The sequence below is a fragment of the Nothobranchius furzeri genome, chromosome 14 (genome assembly GCF_043380555.1).
Source record: "Nothobranchius furzeri strain GRZ-AD chromosome 14, NfurGRZ-RIMD1, whole genome shotgun sequence".
NCBI lineage: Eukaryota > Metazoa > Chordata > Actinopteri > Cyprinodontiformes > Nothobranchiidae > Nothobranchius > Nothobranchius furzeri.
This window is the reverse complement of record NC_091754.1, coordinates 28,674,432-28,694,057: the sequence shown is the minus strand read 5'-3', so window position 1 is coordinate 28,694,057 and position 19,626 is coordinate 28,674,432. Positions and strand designations below refer to the sequence as shown.

The 19,626-nt window shown below is 44.2% G+C and overlaps 1 protein-coding gene across 1 annotated transcript in view; it reads right to left on the bottom strand.

Moving 5' to 3' along the window:
* The window catches only part of clybl (citrate lyase beta like), a 120,849-nt gene that overhangs the window by 16,087 nt on the left and 85,136 nt on the right, over positions 1-19,626 (bottom strand). The window contains exon 3 of the mRNA XM_015965989.3: positions 4,728-4,916. Within this exon, the coding sequence (XP_015821475.3) occupies positions 4,728-4,916 (189 nt within the window). The remainder of the gene's footprint in view (positions 1-4,727; positions 4,917-19,626) is intronic.

Sequence of the window (19,626 nt, the reverse complement as noted above, 5' to 3'; positions counted from 1 at the left end):
ATGTGCTAGCAAAGCCGGTGTCACTCACTCCGGCTCCGATTGGTTCAAGAGCCATTTCATTATAGTAACAGGGCAATGCGCCACTTTACACGCCCAGTAATGATAACGGCGTTACAAGGATGGGAAAAGTAATTAGATTACTCTGTTACCTAAAAAATAACACAGTTAGTAACGCCGTTATACTTAAACGATGATAGATTTTGTAGTCGTATCATCTGACCTGCGGCCGTATGTTTTGGACACCCGAGTGAAGAGAGGGGCGGAGCTGTCAACTGATCACCACCTGGTGGTGAGTTGGATCAGATGGCAAGGGAACATGCCGCGTAGACCTGGCAGACCCAAACGCATAGTGAGGGTCTGCTGGGAACGCCTGGCAGAAGAACCTGTCAAGACGGTCTTCAACTCCCACCTCCGGCAGAGCTTTGACCACGTCCCGAGAGCAGTGGGGGACATTGAGTCCGAGTGGGCCTTGTTCCACTCTGCGATTGTCGAGGCGGCTGTTGCTAGCTGTGGTCGTAAGGTGGCCGGTGCCAGTCGTGGTGGCAACCCCCGTACCCGCTGGTGGACACCAGAGGTTCAGGGAGCCGTCAGGCTGAAGAAGGAGGCCTACAGGGCGTGGCTGGTCTGTGGGTCTCCGGAGGCAGCAGACAGGTACCGGATAGCCAAGCGGGGTGCAGCAGTGGCAGTTGCCGAGGCAAAATCTCGGGCGTGGGAGGAGTTTGGTGAGGCCATGGAGAAAGACTATCGATCGGCTCCAAAGAGGTTCTGGCAAACTGTCCGGCGCCTCAGGAGAGGAAGGCAGCAACTCGCTCACACTGTTTACAGTGGGGATGACGTCAACTGAGGCTATAGTCGGACGGTGGAAGGAATACTTTGAGGAGCTCCTCAATCCCACCAATGCGCATTCCGAGGAGGAACCAGAGCTGGGATGCCTGGGGATGGACTGTCCGATCTCGGGGGCAGAAGTTGCTGAGGTAGTCAAACAACTACACAGCGGCGGAGCCCCGGGGGCGGATGAGGTTCGTCCTGGGTATCTCAAGGCTATGGATGTTGTAGGGCTGTCATGGTTGACACGTCTCTACAACATTGCGTGATCATCGGGGGCAGTTCCTAGGGAGTGGCAGACCGGGGTGGTGGTCCCCATCTTTAAGAAGGGTGACCTGAGGGTGTGTTCCAACTATAGGGGGATCACACTCCTCAGCCTCCCTGGAAAGGTCTACGCCAAGGTACTGGAGAGGAGGGTCCGATCGATAGTTGAATCTCAGATAGAGGAGGAGCAATGTGGTTTTCGTCCTGGCCGTGGAACTGTGGACCAGCTCTATACCCTTGCAAGGGTGATGGAGGGGGCATGGGAGTTTGCCCAACCAATCCACATGTGCTTTGTGGATTTGGAGAAGGCTTATGACCGTGTCCCCAGGGGCACCCTGTGGGGGATGCTCCAGGAGTATGGGGTGGGTGGCTTTCTGTTAAGGGCCATTCAGTCCCTTTACCAGAGGAGTGTGAGTTTGGTCCGCATAGCCGGTAGTAAGTCGGACCTGTTCCCAGTGAGGGTTGGACTCCGCCAGGGCTGCCCTTTGTCACCGGTTCTGTTCATCACTTTTATGGACAGAATTTCTAGACGCAGCCGTGGTGTGGAGTGTGTCGAGTTTGGTGGCAGGAGAATCTCGTCTCTGCTTTTTGCGGATGATGTGGTCCTCCTAGCTTCATCCAGCTCTGACCTTCAGCTCTTGCTGGGTAGGTTCGCGGCCGAATGTGAAGCGGCTGGGATGAGGATCAGCACCTCCAAATCTGAGACCATGGTTCTCGACTGGAAAAGGGTGGCTTGCCACCTCCAGGTCGGGGGAGAGGTCCTACCTCAAGTGGAGGAGTTTAAGTATCTCGGGGTCTTGTTCACGAGTGAGGGTAGGAGGGATCGGGAGATCGACAGGCGGATTGGTTCGGCGTCTGCAGTGATGCGGACGCTGAGCCGATCTGTCGTGGGGAAGAGGGAGCTGAGCCAGAAAGCCAGGCTCTCGATTTACCGGTCGATCTACGTCCCAATCCTCACCTATGGTCATGAGCTTTGGGTAATGACCGAAAGAACGAGATCGCGGATACAAGCGGCCGAAATGAGTTTCCTCCGTAGGGTGGCCGGGCTCAGCCTTAGAGATAGGGTGAGGAGCTCGGACATTCGGGAGGGACTCGGAGTAGAACCGCTGCTCCTCCGGATCGAAAGGAGCCAGTTGAGGTGGTTTGGGCATCTGGTCAGGATGCCTCCTGGACGCCTCCCCGGGGAGGTGTTTCGGGCATGTCCTGCCGGCAGAAGGCCCCCGGGTCGACCCAGGACACGTTGGAGAGGTTACATCTCCAATCTGGTCCGGGAACGCCTTGGGGTCCTGCCGGAGGAGCTGGTGGACAAGGCCGGGGAGAGGACGGCCTGGAGCTCCCTAATTGGGATGCTGCCCCCGCGACCCGGACCCGGATAAGCGGAGGAAGACGAAGACGACGAAGACGAAGACGAAGTTATACTTAAACGCTGTTACTCCTGACAGTTAGCTTCTACTAGCCGAGACATGCTCTGCTCTCTCCTGGATGCTAAATAAATACAGCCTTCTCTTTGTTGCAAGACAAAATGGGTGAGTCCATAAATGCTAATTTACGGGTGTGGCTTTTCCGACTTGAACGTTTCCTGTCTTTTTTTTTATTATCGGTGTCTAATGCAGGCGATGGGGTTGGATGAACGTGACCTTACAGACATCTGAATTTAATTTTTAATGGCAAACTCATCCAACAGCATCAAGGCCGACTCCAACCATCGTTCAGAAAAATCCTCCCATGCATTTGCAACATTTTTCTAATCAAAAGGAGGACAAAAAGAAATGCACCAAAGAGAAAGTTAGCTAGTCCATCCCAATCACAATCCTTCAGAGAAGATTAGTTCAACAAGAAGTCGCTTGAAGAATATAATAAATATCTTGAACAAATGTTTTTTTCTAGAATTAGTCACTTTTTCATGCTGGGATGGCAACTAGATGATTAGCCTATTGCAAGGTGGATTTTAAATAACATGACATAAAAAAGCCCCCAGATATCACAATATTATCTTAGGCCATACAACACGGCCCTTTAAACGCTGTAAAATCAGTATAAGTGCAGTAAGAGATCAGCTTTTTAATAGAGAAGAACCTCAGTAAGACATTCAGTTTCTTAAGGTAAACTGCTCTTTCACTACATTTAAGCACAAATGAGTGTAATTCATTGCAGCTTAAGGTTCACATTAACTGGAACAAATCAGATTTATTGCACAGCCATAACATGACCCTTTTCTCAGCAGTCTGCATTCAGTTGAACAGTGGCAGAAGGGACCATTATGAGTTATCAGGTTCATTTAAATAAATGTCGTTTGTCTTGTGAGCTGTGCTCTATCGAACCCTTCTCTTCCCATAGCAGTTCAGTTTGTATTTTTCTTTAACTTTTATCTAACCAGGAAGATCCAGTTGGGATTTAGCTTTTATCTAATTATTTACTATAGTTTTATTTCTCGTTTTTACATGATTATATTTTATGACTTGCTTTGCATGTTTTAAATGAATTTATATTTTAGCACTGTTTCATTATTTAATATTATTATTATTTTACCGTCCATATGAGTTTATAAATTATTATTTATTTTCCTAATTTTGTCATTTATATTTTTATAATTTCACTCATTTTAATCTAGTGTTTTCTCTGTAGGGGCCCTCTGTCCCGGGGCGGAGGTCGACTGTTGCTTCCTGGGCACTCTACAGGTAGGGTTTGCGTGAAGGTGGGGGTCTATGCTCCCCTTCCTCTGAGCGCCCTGACTTATGGGCCATTCCCATCTGTACCGGGTCGGCCCGGGTCGGGTAGTGTAGGTTGTTTACATATCTGGGTGGCCTGGTATTTTTCCGGGCCAACCAAGGCTCATTCTCAGCCCTCTTCTCGAGGGGGTCTGCTTCAGGCCGACCAGGGCCAACACACCCACTGCTGACAGCAAATTCACACCTTCCATTAGAGCAAGCCTCTGATTGGTGGGTAGAATCAGCCAACATGGGCTTAAGACAAGGACGTGTGGAATCAACCGGGCAAGGCTGGGGCCGACTGGGGCTACCCGGTACAGATAGGAATGGCCCATTAGTTTTGTTAATTCAGGACGGTCTTCACATTCTGCTTTGAAGTCAGCCAGTGGAAGCACTTTTAGCTGAGGAGAAATTTCAGCAAACTCTGTGATTAGGTGTGATTTGTTGCTGTGGAAGACCTGATGCTGCCGGCGCAGACAGCTCCTCTGATGGCGTTTCCTTGCCTTACCTTACTTGGCTCACCTGGCCTCAGCCGTGTATAAATTTTTACTGATGTGATTGTGTGTGTGTGTGTGTGTGTGTGTGTGTGTGTGTGTGTGTGTGTGTGTGTGCACGCGCGCATATGTCTGTTAATATTTTCAAACTATTATGGGAAATTGGGGTCATTTTAATTCTGTAAAGCACTTTGAGTCGCGCTTTGCTTGAAAAGCGCTTTATAAATAAAATCTGATTGATTGATTGAAAACCTATTTGTCAAGGGAAACAAGGCCAAACACGGTAAAACACAGAGAAAACAAGGTTACAATAAAAGTTTAACAGATTTACAGCAGTTTACATGAGGAAAAAGTTTATTATAACAGTTCAGAGGACTCTGGTTTATTTCCTGATTCATTTATTATATCAGAAAACAACGTACGACTTCTAACTCACCCATTTGACTTCATCGGTCTCCTCTACTTTGGGCAACATGATGGCTGGAGGAAGAACCTTTCCCTGCAAAATGACCTGCAGGTCATCCTGAGCTAGGCCGCTGGACACGGAGTTCACCCTCACACACTTCTCTGTTCGGCCCAGGTCCAGTTCTGCCAACATCCGGGCTATGGTCTCCCTGGCTTCCGTCTACAAAGCAAAAGAATAAAACACATAAACACACTTTGGACATTATAATTAAACTGTTTACGAGGTAAAATGAGTACAAAGGATGATGAAAGTAGTCACCTTAATTTGAAAAGCAATCATATTTACTTTAAGGCCATGTAGGATGGCTTCATTTCTCTCAGCTTACTCTTAAAATGTAAAAAAAAAATGAAAGAGAGAATGCAATAAAAGTCCAATTCCGCTGATAAAACATCTCCATTAATATGCTCAGAAAAAGCATAAAAAATAATCATCACATTAGGAACAAAAATAATGAGTGATCAAAGTGATTACGGATCAGTTTAGCATGAATAACACAATGTTCGAACCCCTACAGAAAAAAAATCAAGCTTCCCTTTCTTGTTACCATGTCCATGTGGTGTTAAGACCAGATGATGTGAGCTAAATAAGCAGTTAGTAGCATTTTTGACTCAGAAATAATTATTCCTCAACGCTTGACTTGCATACAAATTGTTTTATGTTTTGTAATACAAACAAGCTTACAGACCAATCAGTGTCAAGGGAAACATGTCGTGCGGTAATTGCTTATCAAGTTGACTCGGTGTGAATAAATCAAATAACATTTGATTTGATTAAATGAAACCTATTCAAACTTGAATATAAAAATCACAGGCTATGTGTAAACACTGGCCTTTGTGATAAACAACAAGAAAGTTTATTTTATTGAACTGTTTAAGACAACCTTTTACTAGAACATCAACAGTCCCAGTCTGAGTGTATCTCAGTAGGATCTTTGATTTTCAGATCATCCTGGGTCTATGTCTGTGCATTAGGAACATTCTAGTATCAAATGTTTAACTCGTTAACTGCCAGAGTTTTTTAATATCATCCAGCCAGCAGCAAAAAGGGGCGTTTTAGTTTTTAAACAGGAACGGCCCCTTCTTCTAATTCGCTCCTGAATTGTTACTTCACATCCGGTCTCAATCGACATTTCAAAATAAGATAGTGATAATTCTGGTTGTTTAAAAAAAATAACTTCAAGATAAAATAGTGATAATTTGGATTATTTTAAACAAATTATTGTAAAATTTTAATCTAAAAATGACTGTAATAATTTTGAAAAGATTAACATTTTTTAAAACACTCCTTTGCTGTTGGTGGAAATCTCAACTGATACAGATGGTTCAGTAGTGTTTTGTTGCAGAGGCACAGAGGAAGCTCCACTCCATGCCAGTGGGTGAGATGAGCTGTAATGAAGCTGCGGAGTAATCAGTGAGACTGAATACACGGCAAACAATTCGATATTCTGTGACAGATAGTTACTTCTCTGTAGTTTTGTGAGTTTTTATGTATAAAGGAGGATGAGCTTGCAGCTGTTTAGCTGCAGGATGGGAGAAAGAGAGAGAGAGAGAGAGAGAGAGAGAGAGAGAGAGAAAGAAAGAAAGAAAGATTCTCTGTAGTTTTGTGAGTTTTTATGTATAAAGGAGGATGAGCTTGCAGCTGTTTAGCTGCAGGATGGGAGAGAGAGAGAGAGAGAGAGAGAGAGAGAGAGAGAGAGAGAGAGAGAGAGAGAGAAAGAAAGAAAGAAAGAAAGAATCTTGCGCTGTACAGTGTGCCACCTTTCTAGAGTTCTCAAAAATCGAACAGAACACCGACATGATGGACATGTTGGGTAGACTTTTACTTTGTCACATGTTCAGCCGCAAAATTTATGCATTTTGAACCCCATTCTGATTGGTTGGTGACTTGCTACAGTAGCCCCCACTAAGGCTTTTTTGTAGCCCAATCAGAAACACCCCGCGACAGGCTGGACCCTGCTCGAGATTTAGAGCATTTTTATTGTTTTTTGAAGACTCACAGAATATTGTGCTCTATGACCATGTAAACACAAAAACTACAATAGGGAAGACTCACTTCTTACATCAGGAGATTTCATTCTTTCACAATCCGTTGTCAGTGTGAGCTGCAGAAGCTTTCTCTGGTTAGCACCTATAGCTTTAGGCACAGCAGCCTCCCAAAACAATCTCCTAATACAAGGATTGTTCGCTTCCTAATCATGTGACATGTGACACACACAGATGGAAATCAGCGTTAGAGCTGTGATATTTACTCTCAAGATGTAGGAGTTCGTTCCCACACCTGCCCCGTAAAAAATGCAATTAATGGCTTTAGTTGTAAATGGCAGCGAGTAGTTCATCAATGGCAGTGAACGAGTTAAAGATGACCACAGCATTATAGTCCCTTTTCCATTAGCACCTACTCAGCGTGGCTTGACTTGGCTCTGAATGGTTCTAAGGCTTTTTCATGAGTACCGGGTACCAAGCCGGTTTATTTGAGCTAGCTTTACCAGGCTGAAAACACAATGTCAGAAGTTTTTTGGTCAATGATTGTTTAAGGGGTGGTGTCACCGGTCAGTGATTGGATAAGGGGTGGTGTCACCGGTCAGTGATTGGCTAAGGGGTGGTGTCGCTGGTCATTGATTGGTTAAGGGGTGGTGTCGCCGGTCAGTGATTGGCTAAGGGGTGGTGTCGCCAGTCATTGATTGGTTAAGGGGTGGTGTCACCGGTCAGTGATTGGATAAGGGGTGGTGTCACTGGTCAGTGATTGGCTAAGGGGTGGTGTCGCCGGTCAGTGATTGGCTAAGGGATGATGTCGCCAGTCATTGATTGGTTTAGGGGTGGTGTCGCCAGTCAGTGATTAAGGGGTGGTGCCACCGGTCAGTGATTGGCTAAGGGGTGGTGTCACCGGTCATTGATTGGTTAAGGGGTGGTATCGCCGATCAGTGATTAAGGGGTGGTGCCACCGGTCAGTGATTGGCTAAGGGGTGGTGTCACTGGTCATTGATTGGTTAAGGGGTGGTGTCACCGGTCAGTGATTGGCTAAGGGATGGTATCACCGGTCATTGATTGGTTAAGGGGTGGTATCGCCCGTCAGTGATTGTTTAAGGAGTGATGTCACTGGTCAGTGATTGGCTAAGGGGTGGTGTCACAGGTCAGTGATTGGTTAAGCGGTGGTGTCACCTGTTACCCCCAAATTCCACTACCTCCGCTCCGCTCCGGACCGGTCCGCCCCCGCCTTCCGCAGCCGCTCGCTTCCGAACTCAATTTTTCTTGGTACCCGCTCTACAACGGCTCCGCTCCAATGCGGAGACCTGAGGTGGGCAAACAAGCATGCGCGGGATTTTCGAGATCTTGCGATACAGTCCGAGCAATAAACGCGGAAGTTAGATCCAAACACCCGTTGTGTGGGAGAAGCATCGACATGAACTGTTTAATCTGCCCATCATTTGTGTTGAGAGATCAGCAGTGTTTGGATCAACAAAGTGTGACTACTTTGATAGTAGAAACTGTATTTATGGCTTACTTTTGTGCATTTAAACTTCAGCCGCCATTGATAGTTGTTAAAAGTTGTTAAACCTGTGCATATGAAACAAAAAACGCCTTTTGTTTATCGATTTAATGTGAAAAACGGAAGTTGTGCTTGTTCCTTTTCCTGTTGGGCGGTTGTGATTTCTGTCCATTTACTGCGGAGGTGCTCCGGCGTCCGGCAAAAATAGGATCGATTCTATTTTTGCCGGACGCCGGAACAGAGGGCGGCGCACGGCGCCGCACTGCCGCAGTAGTGAAATTGCTCTGATTGACTACAACGGGACCGATTTTGCTCCGGCGTTCGTGTCGGAGCGGAGCGGAGGTAGTGGAATTTGGGGGTTAGGGATTGTTTAAGGGGTGGTGTCACTGGTTGCTCTAGAGCAGTGTATCCCAACCCTGGTCCTCAAGGCACTATCATGCACGTTTTTCATGTTGTTCTTTCAAACACCAGTGTTTCCCTGCTGCAACACACCTGACTTAAATGAATGAGTGATTAACAGGCATCTGCGGCACTTGATGTCCTCCTGAGGAGTCAATGTAAATCAGGTGTGCTGAAGCAGAGACATGGAAAACATGCAGGACAGACAGTCCTAAGGACCTGGGTTGAGAAACACTACAGTGTTTTGCCTAGCTACCCATAGATTTTTACGGGTATCTTTTTTTTTTTTTTTTTACAAATATGACAAAAAAGCCACAAACTGAGCATTTTCTAGCCAGGTCCACCCTGAATGTTTAAAGGGGCATTATAGAAGTTTGACAGCCAAAACATGTATAGAAATAATACATTTATTCTTAATACATTCTCCTGCAATACCCTGGTCCTGTAGAATGAGCCCTGGCATTTTTACTGCGATTTCCTATTTTTCTGCAAAATCACAGAAAAAGAGAGCTGCTCGGGTCGAGCAGGCTGCTTCATGCGCGTTCACGCTCAGGCATAGCCCTCCGAACCATTCTTAAGTGGTACAGATACGACTGACGTCACTGGCGCGATAGCTCGCCTAGTATGGGGGTCAGCAACCCGCGGCTCTTCCATCCATCTGATGCGGCTCTCTGTGCTTGTAAAATAATGAATGGCTGTTTAAATAAAATGCTTTATATTTTACTGCATTAATTTTCCATCTGTATGCCAATTCTAAATGTAAAGATTGTCTGCGTAAACCTGAACAGTTCCAACCCGGTCTTACTGTGAGACCAGGTTGACGGGTCACGCTTGTGCGTAATCATATCGGCGCATTCTGAGCTGACGAGGATGTGAGATTCTGGGCTTCTCCTCAGACGGCTCCTGGATGTGTCGCCACATTGGAGACAGGAACAAGCACTATTCAGCCAAAGTTTCATAATCAGGGAACATTTTCTAAGTGACAAGTCTCGCTTCAGTCGGAGGAATCTTCCTGCATGCGCTCTGGTTCTGTGACGCACTCCAAGCCCCTCTCCACATCTTCAGCTCGCTGTGCACCGTACATACACGCTGACAGTGAGCTGCGCTGAGCAGTGTCCAGCTCAGATGTTCAGAAGGGAATCTTTTCTTGAGAGATTTAGCTACATCTGCGATGTGCGTAACAAATAAAATGTCAGTTTTTCTGCACGCTTCGGGGTAATTCTTTCAATTCTTTCTCCGTCAAAATAAACGGTCAAATACGGGAACTATCCAGTCAACACAAGCCCTGCTTTTAACTGTTCTGTTTTCTTGTGAAAATTGTTGCAAAGAGATAATTTAACTTGATTACCACCAGAGCCAGGCGCACTGCGCCGTTATCTCCGTCACTGTAAATGAGGGAAAAACAAATTGATCGGATCCTTTTCTGACCTTCCCCAACTACAATGTTTAATTACAACAATCAAACGTGACAGAGCCTGGATTTGTATTCTGAACAGTCTAAACATGTTTTAAAAAGAAACGTGTGACAAAAGTGGCACCTGCTCAGTAAAACCACCAACAGGGTGAAAAATATCAAAATATTGTAGGCAGAGACGGGCTACAACTTCTGGATCCATTTTATATAAATCGTTTTACTGATTATCGTCTTATGAAAGACAACTATGACATACACGAGCGACCGGTACTAGCTGCTGTCACCTGTTGTGATTGGTTAAAGCAGCTCTCTGCTGTCTGAGGGTAGACCCCGCCCACAATGCCGCGGCTGCTGTGGCTCCCAGTGTTTTCTTTACTGTGGAAAACGGGTAATAATGGCTCTTTGATGGCAACAGGTTGCCAACCCCTGGCCTAGTAAGACGACGGACTTTCGTGCAGATGACCCGGGTTCGATTCTGGATGTGAACATAGTTTATTTAGAGTTTCTTTTTTACATTAATGGTATATTTTTTTACAGTAAGATGCCCAAATTTTAATTTGAGACTTGCCGAACGGCGTTTAATTCACAGATAAAAAGATGTGGGTTCAACTTTCATTTTGGAACAATTTTTCAAGAGCATGCAGGAGGACTGACCGATTTTAAACCTTTGTCGGCTGTGCAGAAGAGAAAGATACAGAACCAAATTATTTAATTAATTAGCTGCACATTCTCCTGTCCTCTGTCCTCCGGGCCACCGGGCAGTTTCTTCCAAAATGGGTACGTAAATAACTAAGTTTTTCGGGGGTCGTACAGCTCCTTGTGTTTCTCAACTTCCATAATTATTTTAAAGTCATCCATCTTAACTGCTTGCCTCAGACTTTCTGCCTCTCTGTCCTGTGAAGACACCCAAAACCACACCCCCCTTCATGTGGTCACACACGCACACAAGTTCAATGTGTGTGTATGTGTGTGTTCGTGTGGTTTTTCTGCAGTGTCTGATTACGAACACATTTGATTGCGGAATTTTATTTTGAAATGCTTTATTTTGTTAACTTTACCGGCCTGCCTCTTATGTCTAGGTTTGACTTCCTGCCAGAATTGACGCGATTCACTCGCGGCTCGCGAAAAAATTAGAGCCGACACCGAAATGATCACTGCACGGCGCGGGCTGGAGTGCCGGTGAGGTGAGGTGATTTGCGGCGCTTCTGCGGCCCATGTGGTCTATAGAATAGCTTAACAAGGGCGCCGAATGAAGGTGGTCCCATTTTCGCGGCGCTTCAGCTGCACTTCCGTGGCCGGTGTGTTCCCGGCGTTAGTATAACTCCGTTTCACGCTTAATGTTTTGACTACCGCTTCGAGTTTGTTACGAATGCCCCCGCCTCTCTTCTTCTTCTTCTTCTGCTTCTCTTCTTCTTCTTATTTGTGGTCTTATGGCACTTGGCAAAGAACAATTTGGTGCATTACTGCCACCAACTGGACTGGAGTGGAATGACTACCAATCACTTCCTGTTTGTGCATTGGCATCTTAAAGGAATAGTCCATTGTGGCATTAACAGAGGGGTGCCAGCAGTCAGAGCTAAGGGGCCCCCCAACATAAGGGGGCCCCAGGCGGCCACCAACCTATGCCTAATGGTAAAACCACCACTGCGCGCGCGCGCGCGCACACACACACACACACACACACACACACACACACACACACACACACACACACACACACACACACACACACACACACACACACACACACACACACACACACACAGAAGCGCATAATACGGAGGGCAGAATATCAGCAGGTGGGCAGATTGAGACAGAGTGTTATGTGTCTTTGACAGTGTGAGTGTCCTGTCACTGGGACCCAATTGATCATGCACCCTGGCTACTTGGCCAAGGGGATGTGACTTTGGCTGACTGGTTAGCGCGCGGGAGTCTGGGGATCGAATCCTGATCAGACCATTTTTTTTATATCCGCCACAGATCTCTCTGAAGAACTCACAGCATTAATGGCTTCAGCAACGCTGTGCCACTCCGTGGATTTTCTCTTATTTGTTTTGCAAAAGCACTTCCTTTCATTTTTCACCTCACCCAAAAGTACTTCAATTTCTGCTTCAAAATTGCACTTCCTTGATCTGCGGTCGCCATCGTTAATGGTGAAATGCTGCAACAAGCCGGCTTATGTATATGCATGAGATCCACAAGGCACTTTGCACTGCCCATTTATGGCAGAAAGTGGGCGTGGTGAGGGCGGGATGTGATCAAAAAACACCTGAGAACCTTTTTAGATAGTTTCTGATTGATAAAGCAGAGATTGCGTGCAGCTGAGCATGTTTTATAGGTCACACACCTACTTGGCGTGAGTACATTTTTGCTGAGCTCAAGTATGGTTTTAGTAAGGATTCTACGCAATGTTTGATAAGTGAGACCCCTGATGTGTGAAAGCCATCTTTGACAAAGGAAGTGATGTGGTGATGACAATCTACGGGATTTAAAAAGGTATTTTTAAGGGAGACATCCATCACACATCTTATTGTTTAACATCATTGAACTACAATAAACACACCCTTATGTTCTGCAGAACAACCGTTATTTAACAGAGCTCACACCCTCACTGTGATTTCTGACTGCTTGGATTTTGGCTTTCACTAGTAGTGAAAACATGTGAGGGTTAGAACCCAGTTAAACTAGTATCATCAGCTCTTACTTCACTATAACTGACTGGTAGTAATGCCATCACTGTTAGTGCTTCTTAATCTGCCTTTCACAACTCTACCTTTACTTCTGAGGTAGCAGTTTAACCAAAGCAATTCCTGCCTTGCCTGAGGGTTTTAACCACCTTCTCAGAACATCAACTTAAAGTTGATTTTCATAATGCTTTAAAACACTGAAATTGTATTTCTAGAAAATTTCAAGCAAATGCAAGAATAGAGTAAAATAATCTACCCTTGCAAAATAAGTGCAGTTTTATTAACGTTATTTTCAATATAGGAGTATACTTCGGCAAAAATACATCTAAAAGAAGTGGACTCTCAACTTGTATGAATGACTGAGCGGCACGTGACACTATACTCAAACCAGATGCAGAGACTACAGGAATGGAGAAAAAACTGCCAGGCTCGGGAGAGAAGACAGACTCTGTGGGAAAATGTGGTCTGAGTTAAGCAGCGTGAGGAAACAGTGGCTTATAAGTTGTCACCTCGGATCAGAGGCTGGACCATTTTATTGGTTATGGTAAACTGGGAATCTCCTTCCTGGTCTAAACTTCTGCCACTAAACAAATTACTTAAAACCTCAAAACAACAACTTGGCTTCACAGATGCAAGTTTACTAAATATAACAAGGTGGACACTGAAATACTGCTCTAAAAGATGAAGGCAAGTATAATTTCTTGGTACAAAACAGAGACAAGAAAAAGGACATGTAGATGAGAACTGCAGAAAAGCAAAGTCAACTTCAGTTCTATGGGAACTCTTCATGGGTCACAGGACCAAACAGTGCATAGTCTGATCTCCTGGAATGCAGAACTGTATTTGATATTATGGACACTCCCACAGTATCAATAAAATACAGTATCAAGCTACATATCAAAGATTTGCTCCAATTTATTAGGGGTCATGGGCAGGCTGAGCTGCAGTGTGTCATCTATGGCTCCATTTTGCCTGAGTGAACCAGAAGGGAGGGGCTGTCACACCGTATGACGAGCCTGCTGTGATCTTTGACTTTAACGCACGTTTTGCTCTCTCCTGCTCCGTCCGTCTTACTGCCAGTCTCATAAGCCAACGCAGACCTGGAACTGTACCCGGTAACTTAAAGCGGATGGGAGCGATTTACGCAGCTGTAAATCACTAATCATAAACCTGCTACTTGGTGGATGAAATTCTTTCTGTTCCAGTACAGTTTACGGTGATGGGAGAAAATGATCTGTGTGAACTACAGCCTGCTCTATGAGCTGGCAGGACAGCGATCCTGAACTAAATGAGACAAACAGACATCTAGAGAAGATCATAAACACAGTCTATGAAATTCAGATAAGAGCAAAGCCCCACTAGCCTAGAAATCTAGACATACCGAAGCAAAAGGCAAAAACATTTTGCTGTACAGATCGGTCTAGCCATGCTCCATTACAGCCTCAGCAGGCTCTTCTGTACGTTCATTCTGTGTATTTTGTCAACTTGCATTGTTTGGTTCTTTTAAAACACAGAAAAAAAGAGTTGTTCTTTATCTTGTTTTGCTAACATTTTGGCTACTTTCTGTAGCTATCCTCAGAGCTGTGCTGATGATGGTGGCGTCACTTCCTTTTCCGTTTATCTGCGGGCAGCAGAGGACGGTTTCACAGTCCCATGCGTGATCTAATGTGTAGACCCCATCGTCCCTGTCCACAGTTGTGTATCTATGTCTCCTTATTTCTATGGCTTCTTTTTTTTGTATTTTTGTTTTTAGGTGTTTATGATCCTTGTTTTGTCCAAGTCAATATGGTTTTCTCTTGTGCAGTGGTCTGTTAGAGCTGGTTTCTTTATTGTACTTTCTGCTTCTGGTTTCGCAGCCCTTGTGTGTCTTTGACTATTTCTTTCTCACACTCTTTTCTATGTTCTATTGTTCGTGTGTTGAGTCGACGTCCGGTTTCTACAATGTATGTTTTAATGCATAGCTTGCATGGTATTTCGTAAATGACTCCACACGTATGTCCTGATGATATCTTGTGTTTGGGTGTACGAGTCGTTTAACTGTTGTGTGTGGTTATGTTGGTGTGTTTATCTTTTTTCATTGTTGCCATTACTTTTTCTGTTATGCCTTTGATGTATGGAAGGGTTATCACAGAGTTTTGTTCTTGTTTTCTGGATTTCTGGTTCTTTGCTTTGGTTGTTCTTTTTTTTCTGTTGTTGTTTGTTGTTTTTCTTTGTTTACTGTCCATGTTGGGTTTCCGCAAGTCTTTAAAGTGTTTTGTATATGTTGGTCTTCTTATTTATGGACTCGTTTTTCTGTTATAAAGTTCACTCGGTGGTATAATGCTCTGACCACTGACATTTTATGCATGGTAGGGTGTTCTGAAACAGATATTGGTCTGTGTGTGTTGGTTTCCTGTATGTGTTTAAGTTCAGGGTCCCGCCACCCTGTCTAGTTATTTTCATGTCCATGAACGATATGCTGCCTTTTAGTTCTTCCTCATATGTAAATTTCATGTTGTCTGTGTCGTCTGTATTGTTCAGATGTTCTGTTAGTGTCTCAGTTTGTCCTTTTGGTAGGATTTCTAGTACAAGAACATAAAAAGGAGTGTGAGCGGGAAACAAATCAAAGACATACAAGAGCAGCAAAACAAGCAGAAAGTATAAAGAAATCAGCCGTAACAGACCACTGCACAAGAGAAAACCATAAAAAGGACAGGGACAAAACAAGGATCATAAACACAGAACAGCAAAAATATAAAAGATGGATTAGAAGCAATACAAATAAGGAGACAAGAACATGAAACCATAAACAAAAATGATGGAGTCTACACGTTGGATTACGCATGGGACTGTGTCATCGCGCCCTCCTTGTCGGTGCATTCTGCTGTCAGATAAATGGTGAGGGAAGTGACGCCACCAACATCGGCACATCTCTGAGGCTGGCTATAGTAATTACCTGAAAGGTTAGCAAAACAGAACAACTCTTTTTTTCCCGTGTTTTAAAAGAACAAAGCAATGCAATTCATGTGTCTATCGGTTTGGTGGGCAGAATGTTACTGAAATTACTTTGGCATCAACTTTGGACAATTTAGACCAGGGCTTTTTCTTAGAGTCAAGAGCAAATAGAGGTTCTTAAGTCTATTTAGAAAATGGATGTATTTGCAACTTCTTTGATGGCGTATGGCGAACTTCCCCATTGACCGACATCCGTAGAAGTGAGTGTGTCCCATTGTTCATTGTCCAATTGCACGTGGAGACAGTTTGAAGGACAACTATAGATTACACCTAGAAGACTGAGATCTGTTTTGGACAGACCATGTATTCACGTGTAAAGGATGGCTCGCCAGGCTAAGGCCCCACTTCAAACAGGAAGTATTGATGAATAAAATGACTTAATTTACTACAAACACTCTTTGCCTGTTACCCCGTTTTCCTCAGTATTGCTGAATCCATTTTAGCAGAAATGACCAATTGATGATGCACTTTCCTTACATTTTATCTCCCTTTTGTTTAAAGTAGGCAGACACCTTGACCCTGATGGTCTCTCCTACTCCAAGCTTGAATAAAACCCTTTGAAAGGAAGATATTTTACATTAATGGACAGCCATCCAACAAGTTGCTTCAAAGCTCCCTCCCCAATCACCTGGTCTCCCACGGAGAGCTCGCCTCAACGTCAGCCCCATCAACCCTTTGATTCCCTCCATCATGCTCATCATTAGAGGCTGACACACACAGGCACGCCAGCTTTGCAAGCAGACAGCCGGGCAGACATAGCTGTGGAACGCATAGATGCACATGAGAAGCTTTTCAAGTGCGGCGAGGCTGACCTTCCAGGAGAGCGAGGGCAGCTTCTTAACACACAGCCTGAGCCTTGACGTTGAGGATCCTACAGAGTGTTGTGTATATGCGACACAGCATGGCTGCTGCCTTGTAGACACCACATCAGACCGGAGCGTCCAAACTGATGTGTGTACAGTCCACAGTGGGGGCAGCTTCCTCTTCTGCATCAGATCATGGATGTCTAGGCCTCCTGTCAAGCTGCTTGAAACAAGTAACGTCAAACACTGTCTACGGAGAGCCAACGTGTGTAGGTTCACCTAGTCGATATGTTGAATTTGTATCATTTCTCAGTTGTAGAAAAGAAAAATAGCATGCAGTGAATAAAAATCAGGTCAAAGATGGTGGGTGATGTTGGGTCTCTAGAAGTGTTGTAAGGCTAAGACTCTACTTTTCTATTAAAGTTTGGATTAGCCAACCAAAAATACTTAAACCTGAGTGGTTTCTTGGATTCTTTAAACTCTTGTTTAATTACGACATTTAAAAACACTGGATGGACAGTGAAGATGCACATCTACTTAAATTATCATGACTATAGTTGGAGATCACGAATGGCTATAATTGTAGTTGTTTTAGTCTCTTTTACTTTTTAAGAGCTGGCATTTTGCACCCTGCAGTGCAACTCACAAAGCCATTTGAAATGAGCGCAAAACTCAGTGAAGGCTGCCTGCCTGAAGTGTGACTGTGTACACATTTGTTTGTCTGTCAGTGTGTGTGTGTGTGTGTGTGTGTGTGTGTGTGTGTGTGTGTGTGTGTGTGTGTGTGTGTGTGTGTGTGTGTGTGTGAGTGTAGGCTTCAAGTCAACGTGGATGCGATCTGACAAGTGACATGCTGCACTCCAGAAAGCTGGCGCGAGATGATTGTCTAGTCAGGCTATGCTGATAACTGAGATGTAGCAGAAGGAGATACAGGCCTTCAATCTGTCAGCTGAAGGCGCACGGCGTTGTGTGTTCTGCTGTCAGCATGTACAACAAGACATAAGCAAACGGATAGAGGAGCTACGATTTGTAAACCATCATTTCTGCTTGTCAAGGTTGGTCAGAACTGACAGCTTTAAGTAGAAAAACAGCACTTTATAACACAACGTTACTATACTAATTACCCATCAAACGACATAATTACTGTTTAGCTTTGCAGCTAATTTTGCTAGAGTATGATGAGATGATGAATTCACAAAATGTGCAACTATTTTGGGTAGAAGGTTCTTGCATCAGATACATTCTCTTACCTGCACATTTATTAGCAGAATCAAATGTATGACCTAAAAAGGCCCAAGATTCACATGAAGAATTTCAAACAAATGTAAGTAATAGGCAAGGCAAGGCAGCGTTATTTGTATAGCACATTTCATACACAAAGGTTATCCAGTGTGCTTTCCAGGATCAAGTACAGCAAAATCAATGTGACGGCATAATTACAATGCACAAATAAATTTCGGTCTAATTAAATACACAAATCACTAGGGATAAACAATATATCAGCATCAATATCGGTATAGGCCAATGTTATAGTCATTTTTTAACATATCCGTTTCGGTATGAATAAAACCGGGCTGATATTAACAACCAATATTTTTTCCATCTTGTCTCCATTTGATTGCCTGTTTCAGAGGGTGAGGGGGTGATGTCTATTTGTTTAGTCATGGGACAGTGATTGTGATCATCTCAGAAGCGTAAATGTGTATGGTGTGTGTACATAATAATGTAAATTTAGGTTTAACTCAATCACTGCCAGCCGTTTCCTGATCGGTAAAGCCCTTCGCTGCCAGCGTTTCTCACCATTTTTGCTGTTTTTTAAGAGTCACAGAACGTTGCGCGCTACGATGATGTTGACGCCAAAACTACCAAAACAAAGAAGAGACTCACCTCTTACATTAGGAAGAATCCACGCATTTCGACCATTATCCGTTCTTTCATAATCTGTTGCCGAACTGAGATCGGCAGAAGCTTTTCCGGTTCGCGTCTCACTTTTTTTACAGCAACGGCCCTAAAACGATCTCCTAACACATGGATTTTCTGCTTCCTGGTCACGTGACATGTGACGTATGTGGATGAAGATTGGCTTTAGAGCTGAGATTTTTGTTCTCACGGTGCGGGGTCTCGTTCCGACGCCCACACAGTAAAAAAATGTAACTGACGACTTCAGTTGTCATTGGCAGTGAATGAGTTAATCATTTTCATTGTATACAAAATCTGCTGATTTTAGAAGCATTAATGTCAGTATATCGGTATTGGCAAATATTGGTTATCGGCCATAACAGTGATCTTAATATCGAATATCGGCCCAAAAATTTCATATCGGTGCATCACTACAAATCACATTCAGATTTAAGAATCGGGCCAAAGGCAATGTTAAAGGGTGAGCAGTTACAGTGCAGAAGGTGCAGCATAAGAAACAATTGTTCAAAGGATGATGAATAAATGAAAGTTTTCAATTTTGATTAAAACGTTTCTAGAGTTGGGGCACATTTGAGGTCATGAGGAAGCTGATTCCATCTGTGTGCAGCATAGTAGCTAAGAGCAGCTTCACCCTGTTTGGTTCTGACCAAGAGGAGTTCTACCAGCTGACAGTTTCCTAAGGATCTCAGAGCCCTGCTGGGTGTATATAGTGTAAGGACATCAAACATGTGTTTTGGCCCCATGCCAATGGGTGATTTATAAACTAGTAGAAACACTTTGAAAACAATTCTGTAGTTTACTGGTAACCAGTGTAGAGATTTAAGAACAGGAGTGATGTGCTTGGTTCGCTTGGTTCTTGTAAAGACTTTAGCAGCAGCATTCTGAATAAGGTGCAGTTGCTTCACAGCTTTTTAGTAAGAACTCTGCAACAGTCCAGCCTGCTGGAGATGAACGCATAAGTTCTTGTATTTAGTTGACTCCTAAAATTAATCACTTATAGATGTAAATCTGATTATTGATTTATGAGAGTTTAATGAAAAAGTTTGCAGTGGTTCGCAAACACACACAAGTGAGAACACCAACACACACTTATACCTTTTGGAAAAGTGATAAAACACCACAACCATATCATCTCTTAATGTCCTCCAATAATGTATCCAAAATTTCAT